Below are 9,208 nucleotides of genomic sequence, written 5' to 3' on the forward strand. Positions count from 1 at the left end.
CTTTTTTGGGAGGAAATAAAAAGATACTGTTCTACTTTAGACTTCAAGTAGGCATATTAAATTTTTCAAGGTGATCACTAAAAGAACAGAAATAATATAGATTTTAAACTTCCAAACTGTAGAAAGAGAAAGTTGGAATTAATGTAAAAACCGAAGCAACTAAAAAAAAAAACAAAACAAAAACAACAAAAAACTGAAGCAACTGAAAGCAGGAAGCAAATACAAGCATGGAGAAGGGGTAATGGCAAAGCACTAGTGATCATATCTGTCGTTACAGTGGTGGGAGTAGCAGTAACGATTCTAGTAGGGGCAAGAGTAGCACCAACAGCAATTGTAGGAGTAATGGTTAACAGTAACAGTGGTAGTAATAACTGATATTCATTGCACATTTGTGAATCAAGCTCTGAGCTAGGTGTTTTACATGCATTATCTCATTTATTCCTCACTAAAGATGAGGTAGGTACTATTGCTAAACTTCTTTTTACAAATGAGGTTTATTACTGATCTAAAGCAAAGCAGAGACAGTTAAGGAGGAGATTTCAGAGAGTTTTTAACAACTGAGTACCCACTGGATGTGAGAGATGAGGGATAACTCTCAAATTAGTGGCTTGCCCAATTGGGTTGGCAATGCCTGGCCCCTAAGAGCAATCCTATTACTTCATGCACGGATTAAGCCAAAGACACAGAATATCCAAAGAAGGGTAGACTTGTGTTTGTTTTCTTTGGAATGGTGAAATTCTGTTTCAAGAAGCTTGGGTGTGAAAGAAAAACAAGGGACAATATAGTTGGTTGCTGGAAGAGGTTACAGAGTCCAAGGAGAGTTGTGTGTAGGTGGCTTTGTTTGTTTTAAATGAAGATACTTGAAAATGCTTATAAGAGAGACAGAAGGAGAATTTAAAAATACAGATGACAGAATAGCTAATATAGAAAGAAGGAGAGTTATCATTTAAAATAAAAGTGCTAACCTTGGGAAAATAATTAATGATCAGGCCAAAAAGCAAAACCACACGAAGTAGACAAAGATGCAGCTTCTCTCTCTCTCTCCTGAGTAGCCAGGAATGGCATATCACAAAATCCTTTAGGAAACATTAGATCTTTCTTAAAGATGCATAATTGAGAAAGTTTACATATACATGGGAGGGCAGGAGGGATCCTCACACATTTGGAACAAAGAGAGAGCAGGAACCCAGTTCTAAGAAGGCTGTGGGCTTCGGGGTACAATTCTCCCTCTGGCCTGTGCTTTCACCCAGCTGCTCCTAGGAAGACTCCATCCTGTCTTACAGCTCATCATGCAGCTGACATTTGTATGCCATTCTCCTATTCTCTCCTTTATGAGAAACAAAACCTAGAGCACATTACATAAACACCTAAGAAAAAACAGACAGCTAACATTTCCCTTCACAAGCAAACAATGTTTCTCAGTGAAGAGAAAAACATTTGCCAACAAGGTGGAACTGAAGAATAAATATTTTTAATGGCAAGAAATGTGGCTTTTCAAATTATTTAACTTAACTATGATTATATTTGAAGGCTTAGTCAGTAGCAACTGGCTCAGGAGTTGAGTCACTGAAAACAAACCTCTGTAAAGAAAGCATCCTAGGTCATCCGGGAAGAAGGTTATATGTCACTTCGGACCTTCTTGACCAAGTATTGAAACCTAGATAAGCTCCAAAAACACCATATCCCAGCATCAATCAATCTGAAGGGAGGTGGGAAGATATCTAAAGGATATTTATTTGTGAAAAGCTAAGAGATGGATCCATAGCAACTAAGTGCACAGATTAAATTTACAATTAAGACTTTAGCAGTCATTTATTAAACATTAAAACTCATATGGCAATGTACCAAAAATCGAGATTTTAATCTAAAATGCTGCAAGCTAATATTACAATTAAGATGTGAATTTACCTACTCTGTATATAATTTTATATTTTTTCCATATATTCAATTTTTACAACATTTAAAAAATTGATTTGAATTACCAATTTTATACTGGTTCTAAGTTAAGTATCTGCTAACCATACCGATCACCAAAGGAGAAAAAAAAACATCTAAAGTGACCCAAACAGAATTAACATTATACCATAAAAAAAAGATTTCTCTGAAAATATAGAAATAAAAAGATCCAGAAAAAAATCCTTACTATTCCACTAGCTGATATAAAGTCTGCTTAATTATTTTAAGTCATTTTCAAACATGCTCCCTGCTGTTACTTGAGACTCTTTGCCACTCTTCTGCTTTGCATGCTCCTGCCAACCCCTGAACCTCACAGGATCTCTCTGCCCCCCTCTTCTGGCATGCTGAGTGTTGTCTGGGAATGTCACAGGACCATACAGACTGGATTCTTTACAGATTTGCTGTATCAATGATCATGGACTCAAATGCTTTTCCAAAAGTGTATTTCCCCCAGCTCTTCGTGATTGCCTAAAAAATACTATCTCCATCTTCACGCTTGTGCTGGGTCTTCTGGTGAAATCAAGAAGGAACAGAGCATGCCTTCATACAGAAGAATGAGAGGGTATATTTAGTCAATAACAAATAGTGAAATGAGAACAACTGGAATAAAAGTAAAATATACTTACAACAAATCAGTACACTTCTGAAATGTTGAAAGTTACTCTAGTGTTCAGTAAACTTTTATAGATTGATCCAATTAATTTTATTCAATAATCTCTGCCTGTTTTTTGGATTTGTGCACTATAGAAAGCTTTATTAACTTATCACAAATATAGATATGGTATCAACTGAATTGGTGTGCAAATAGCATTTCTATAAATCAAAATATATTTTATTTATACTAAGCAAGCTTAGGTATAGAAAATAAACTTAAAGTTATTGTAATTAATTAAAATTTAGGGTTAAATTTACATTGTTTACTCACAAAATTTCTTGCTTTACAGATATTTTATGAATAAAATTAAAACAGCAGGTATTTTGTGGTAATTGGCCAATATCTGCCTTCAATCAAAACACAGTCCAAATCTCCCATTACTTCTACCAGATATTCTAGTAAGAAATAAAATCCTGTTTTTCTTTTTTAAAAATATTTATTTATTTATTTATTTATTTATTTATTTATTTATTTAGGGGTGGGGGAGAGAGCGCGAGCAAGCACGGGGAAGGGCAGACAGAGACAGAGAATGTCAAGCTGACTCCCTGTGGAGTGTGAAGCCTGAAGTGGGGTTCAATCCCACTGCCCTCAGATCATAACCTGAGCCGAATCAGAGTTGGATGCCCAACTGGCTGAGCCACCCAGGTGCCCCAAATCTTACTTTTTCTTAATTTGGGAGGATAGGAATCCTTTATAAAATACCAGCTAGGATCCCTCAAACATAAGATTCAGAACTTGAATTATTTGCTCATTATGTGGCATAAGCTCATTTTTAAAAACCCTCAAGAGGTTTAGAATGGGAAAAAAATAGCATTACTGATAACCAATTTGGCTTTTCACAAGGTTTGGTCTGATAGTAATAGTAATGTCTAAGTTTGAATTTTGATGATGTTAAAGAGGTTGTTGTTGTTGTTGTTTTTAAACAATATGGCATATATAGAAATTGTTGGTAAAAGCTACTAACAGAAATGAATCTTATACTAGAGCTGCCAAACTTTCCAAGTTTCTCTCTGCAGGTGTTATGTTGGGTCAACTCTATTTCTTGGTTGTTCTTTAATGGTGACACAGCACTTGGGTAGATACTAGGTGCGTTACTGGATCTTATTACTTTATTACTTGACTTGGGCTATCCTTTAGGCCATCAGCTACAAAGCAGAAAAGGAAAAAAAGCAACTGAAATGTAAAACAGTTGTAACCAAGAAGGTAAATACTTGCTGAATCCTGGATGTTTTATGTGTTACCAAATAGGTATACAAAGTTACAAGGAAAAGGAAACAAGGATGTACAGGCGCCCCCAAGAAACTAATGTCAAACTAACAATGGTCAGGTGTTTGTTAATTTTCATGTACAAGTGGTAACATTATTATAGTAGAGTACAGAATAGAAGTTTTACATAATTCAAAAGTACCTTAAGATATATAATCATTTTTTAGAATATTAAAAATATTAATATTATTTTAAATTCAATATGTAACTGCTGATTATGGTGAAGCTTTTCTGAATATATTTTTCCTCTAAGAAACTGTTATTGAAAAAAAAAGGGAAAAAAATCTGAGACTGTATGTCTAGAGTTTCTTTATCTCTACCTTCTCACCATATATAATTCTGCCCCCAGATGTTAACTAATCATTCCTGTAAATGTTTAAATCATATATCATTAAGCATAATTTTATAAATCACCAGACTTAACAGTAATTTTCCTGGCCTATCAACCTACAGAGGGAAAAAAAAAATCTTTTCAACCAGCCTTTTAAATAAATAATATTTGAAGCCCATTCAGTTAACCCAATATCTGGGGAAAAAAATCACAAAACCATAAACTTTAATCTTATAATCTTCCAACCTAAACTCCAAACCCAAAAGTTATACACCAATCAAATTAAAAATTAAATTTTTTTGGTCTCAAATTCCCAACTCTACATTGTGCTCTTTTCCTCCCAACTACTATTTAATATTTTCAAAACTAAAACATTACTTAAGAATGCTTCAGCGCCTATAGGGAAAGTCAGTTATGTGTTTGCATGTTCTAATAATGGGTGTGATTCACTTTATAACTGGTGTTACTGAAAACCTTTGAATTACTAAGGTAGTCGACTGTTATTTCAAAGAACTTCACAAGGAATTCCAAGCAAAGATGCCCTCTTACAATGCATATAAACACAACAGTATTTCTATTTTCAAATTTTCCATATCATTTTTTCAGTAATGTGATATCTGTCTTTCCAAATTCTGCCCTAAGGTTGTTTTTAAGTGCAGTTAATTTATTTTATTACTTACTCAAAAAGTAAAACGTCAAAAAGAAAAACTAATACTCTTCACGGCTTATCTTTTGCTCATTTTTTTCATTGACTGAATTTAAAATTCTTCATGAATATCATAGAGATTGCAATAATGATGTGGGTTGTGCTGCCTGATTTCACACAAAGCCATACAAACAGGATGGGTATTTTGTAAATTAAACCATTCAGGCTAATACTGTTCCTTCCCCCCTCCAATAGAAAATATGACTAAATAAACTACAGACAACAGTTAAGTGCAGTGGTTAAAAGCTGTGAAAGTTAATTACCTTCCCTGAACCTGTTAAGCAGCGATAAATTAATAATGTAAAGCCCAGTGCCTGGCATATAGTATCTGCTCAATAAATGTTTAGCTGTTATTATTATTCTCATTAATAATTCAATACCAATTCCTGCTTTATCTGCTTTCTAAATACAGAATCTCCCTGTTATGTTCTACATCTTCAAAATCACCCCACTTACTAACATGCTGGAAATACTGGAAAACCTCCCACCTTGAAAATTTTTAAAAGACCATCCAGATCTAAAAGATTAAGGCGACTAAATATTTAGATATGGAAGAGTCTATATTTGAATAATGTTTTAATGAAATGCTCAAATCTGTGAACGTTCTATGAAATGTATCGATATATTGATCTACCACTTTCATAGCATTTAGCAAATCCATCACCTATAGCTTTTTTATTATGAATATTTGCTAGACTGACACATACCTTTAAGACATGAGTCATCTTTCCAGAGTTGGGGAAACTGATGGAAAGATGGCTAAATGATTCAGCATGCTGCAGCAAAATAAACTGGTCATGAATTTATAATTTCCACTTCTGTTAGGTGCCCTGGCCCTGGTGGGCTCTTCCATCCTGTACTGTATATATAACACATGATACCACATCAACAAATTCTGTTAAAAATTCCCTCAGGGAAGGAGTAATGGTGTTCTCCCCTCAGACAAGCTTCTAGAAGCAAAATTATTCAATTTTATGACACAACAGCCTCACAAGGCTGGATAACCCTTACAATGTCCAGTTGTAAGCTTCATCAAGCTGTGCTTATACAGATAATAGGACTAAAGTCAATTCTAACACTAGGGCCATTTTCTCAGCTGCAAAAGGCAGACACTGGAGAAGGCCTGAAGCAAAAGAAACCCAGAAAATGGGGAAAGGAAGCCAGATGGGAAATGGGTATGGCTAAACTTGTGTCTCTTATGCCAACACTGACCTTTACCAACAAACATCATAGCAGAGCGGGTCCCAAGCAGGTCAAAAAGACTGAGCAGCAGCTATAGAACATATTCTGATGTAGCCTTAGCTATAAAGAGCTTCACTACCTAAAGCCAGTGAAAGCCTTTTTCTAAGTCCCTATTTGTCCTTCAGTAACAAAATATTTACTGTGTTAATCCAATGAAAAATTTATATTAGAAATACATAGATTCCAAACTAGATTAAAGCCTTTTCCCATCAAATAACCAATATAAAGAAAAGGCATTATGAATGAAATGTTTTCTTGTAAAAGTGCACTATCTCGAATGCTGGGAAAGCACATCCATTTTGTGACCACAGCATAGTCATTCTGCCCACCAGTTTCTGAGAAAGGGACAAAGAAGTGTGCCAGGATGTGTGAAATGAAATCGCCATTATCTATGAAGTCCAATTTCCTCATTCAATAGCTTGAATTTATTTCAGTTTGGTATGGTTACATACAACATACACTCATACACCCACACTCACACACGAAATCTCAGCAGCCACACTGAAAAAGAAGACACTATTTTAAAACTACTCAAAAATATATTTATAAAACTAGGGTGACAAGTTTGACCTTTTATGATTTCACCTTTCTTATTATTTTCTTTGGGGGGCTGTATGACTGTGCAACCCCTGATTTCCTGTAACCTGGACAAAGTGGTGGTGTGTGGAGAAAGGAAAAAAAAAAAAAAGAGGTGAAACGTGTCTAATCCGGAATGTACAATTCCTCAGTATTTTATACTATTGATATATACAGAATTTTTTTTTTCTCCACCAAGACCTTGGAGGTCAACAGGAGAAAAAAAAAAAATGGCTCTTACACAAACAAGGTTTCAGGGTTGACCCAAGGCAACACCTCCACGTCTGGAGATTTCGAGCTCAGGGGCAGCCCAGCTGGGAGTTCTGAAAGCTGCAGCATTATCGACAGCAAGCCCAGGCCGCACGCCGGCATCCAGGGCGTCTCTGCCGTGCGCATGTCCCACTTATATAAAAAGATGCTTACAGTCCAGGTGCTTTTTCTTGGGGCCCATCACTTCATGAGTGGTGGCTTTGCAGACCGCTCTCGCAACAGCGGAGCCTGTCACGCTGTACTGAGCGGCGGCGATCCGATCCGTGAGCGTTTGGCCCGACATCTTCTCCGGCCGCGTCTATCACCTCCTCTTCTGCGGGAAAGGAGGGGAGATGGTCCTGCTTTAAACCCGCAGACCCTACCCTCCGAGCACCCCGGCCCTGCCTCCTCCAGCCGCACGGCGGCTCTCTTCTCCTCCGTCCCCGCCCTGGATGGGTATCTAGGAGCCAGCAACGCGCTAAACCCCCGTGGTGAGACGCGATCTAGGGGGTCTTCAACAAGAGTAGGTCCGTCACCGAACCCCAGCACCGGATCCGGTCCCAGCCTCGTGACACCGTCCCGGTCCACTCGCCCTACCGCCCGCCTCACCCCTCCGGCACCCCCCTGTCAATCAGCACTTCGCCTGCAACCTGATCCCCGCGTGTTGGACCAGCCCCGGCGTGCGTCGGGGCTATTCCCTGGGCGCCGCGCCCACCGGGTGCCCACCTCTCGCTTGCCCGCCGCAGCGTTTCTTCCCAGTAGCCCGCAGGCTCCGGGGTCTGAATCGGATACCCAAGCCCTGACCGTTTCCCTCTTCCTCCTCGCGCTGCTGCAGCAGTGGGCTCGTCCTCCCTCGGGCGCGGTGGAGATTATCCTAGCATTGCGCCATATTATGCCCTCGCCTCCCTTGCCTTCCTCGCCGCCGCCTCCCAAGCCCCGCCGAGGCCCTTCGCCCGAGTCCCCTCCCCTCGCCCCCAATCCCCGCCGCAGGGGCCGCCCGGGGGCTCTGCGGAGGCGCCGGAGTCTCTCGGCGCCTCGCCCTTCCTGGCAGTGGAGCAGAGACGGGCTGACAGCCCAGCCCAGCCCCCCGCCCGCACTCGAGCGCGCCGCGGAGCTGTCACCCAGCCGCTGCCCTTCTCTGCGCCCTAGGATTATCCTCTCCGGAGCCGCGCGCTGCCCCGGCGCGGGGGAGGGGACCGAGCCGGGGCCGCGGGTACTCACCCCGCCCCAGGAGCGGCGCCTCCCGCCGCAGGATGAGCGGAGCCTGGGCCGCCGAGGGAAGCCGCGCCGGGTGGGTGTGTGCGACAGCGCGCGGACCCGGTGTCCCGGCGCGAGATGCCTCCAGCCCTAGCCCGCACGCCGCCCCCCCCCGCCGGCCCTCAGTTCCGGGGTCCCTGCGCCCGCCGCTCGTGGCCCCGATAGCCTGTACCCGCCCGCCGCCGCCTCCTCCGCCAGCGCTGCCGGGTCTCTCTAGCGATCCGCGCCGCGTTCCCATCCCCGCCCCCACCTCAGCTGTGGCTGCTCCAACGAGTCAGGTGACGGCGGCGGACTAACCCGGGCGAGCTCTCTGCCGAGCGCCTCGCGGCCCCCTCCCAGCTACTCACACACGCTACCACCCCCCCCTTCCCCGGGACCGCCAGCTTACAGGCAAGGGGGCGCCGCGCGCTAGCATCCCCGGCCAGCGCGAGACGAGGAGGAGGCGGGGATGACAGGGAGGCCGACACCCACCAGCCAACCACCCTCCGCGAGGCTCTCAGCAGCCCCTCCGCCGGCTAGACCCGCACCCAGCACGCACTGCGTGCGCGCGCACCGCGCACACCTGCCGGGCTACTGCGGGATTCGTGGAGGGCGGCGGGGGCGTTGGAGCAGCCCTGCCAGTGGGCTTTTCAAGTGCTGCTGTGAAGGCCAAGGCTAGGGCGTCGTCGCGCGCGGCCGGGCAAAGCCCTGCCCTTTCTCCTCTACATTCTGTCTCTGACACGACCGGCTGTCGAAGGCAGCCGTGGCCGGGAAGGGTAGGGCCATTTAAATGGCAGATTCTGCAAGCCAACCGTGCCGTTCGTTACCTGTGCCTCAACAGCTTGGAGCTCCTTTACTTGTTTCAGTTACAGTTGGGAGCCGGGGTGGGCAGGTAACTCTAGCCACGTTGGTCTTAAACGGGTACAGAGGTCTGCTCCAAGTGTGAATAATGAACAAAGCCATCAATCAAGGCCCAAATTATATTCACAGT

The 9,208-nt window shown here is 42.8% G+C and overlaps 1 protein-coding gene across 11 annotated transcripts in view; it reads right to left on the bottom strand.

The window, feature by feature from the left end:
- The window catches only part of SNAP91 (synaptosome associated protein 91), a 147,226-nt gene extending 138,463 nt beyond the window's left edge, over positions 1-8,763 (bottom strand). For 6 of the 11 annotated variants that reach the window (XM_073893575.1, XM_073893576.1, XM_073893579.1 and 3 more), the window contains exons 1-2: positions 8,627-8,762; positions 7,156-7,315 (exon numbers count right to left, since the gene is read on the bottom strand). In XM_073893575.1, coding sequence (XP_073749676.1) covers positions 7,156-7,285 — 130 coding nt within the window. In that variant the 5' untranslated portion in view covers positions 7,286-7,315; positions 8,627-8,762. The other 5 variants (XM_073893573.1, XM_073893574.1, XM_073893572.1 and 2 more) reach the window with 5 other exon arrangements.
- Between the last annotated feature and the right edge of the window lie 445 nt (positions 8,764-9,208).

Source organism: Callorhinus ursinus, unplaced genomic scaffold (assembly GCF_003265705.2).
Source record: "Callorhinus ursinus isolate GAN/ISIS: 27379988/994484 unplaced genomic scaffold, GSC_fseal_2.0 scaffold6, whole genome shotgun sequence".
Classification (NCBI taxonomy): Eukaryota; Metazoa; Chordata; class Mammalia; order Carnivora; family Otariidae; genus Callorhinus; species Callorhinus ursinus.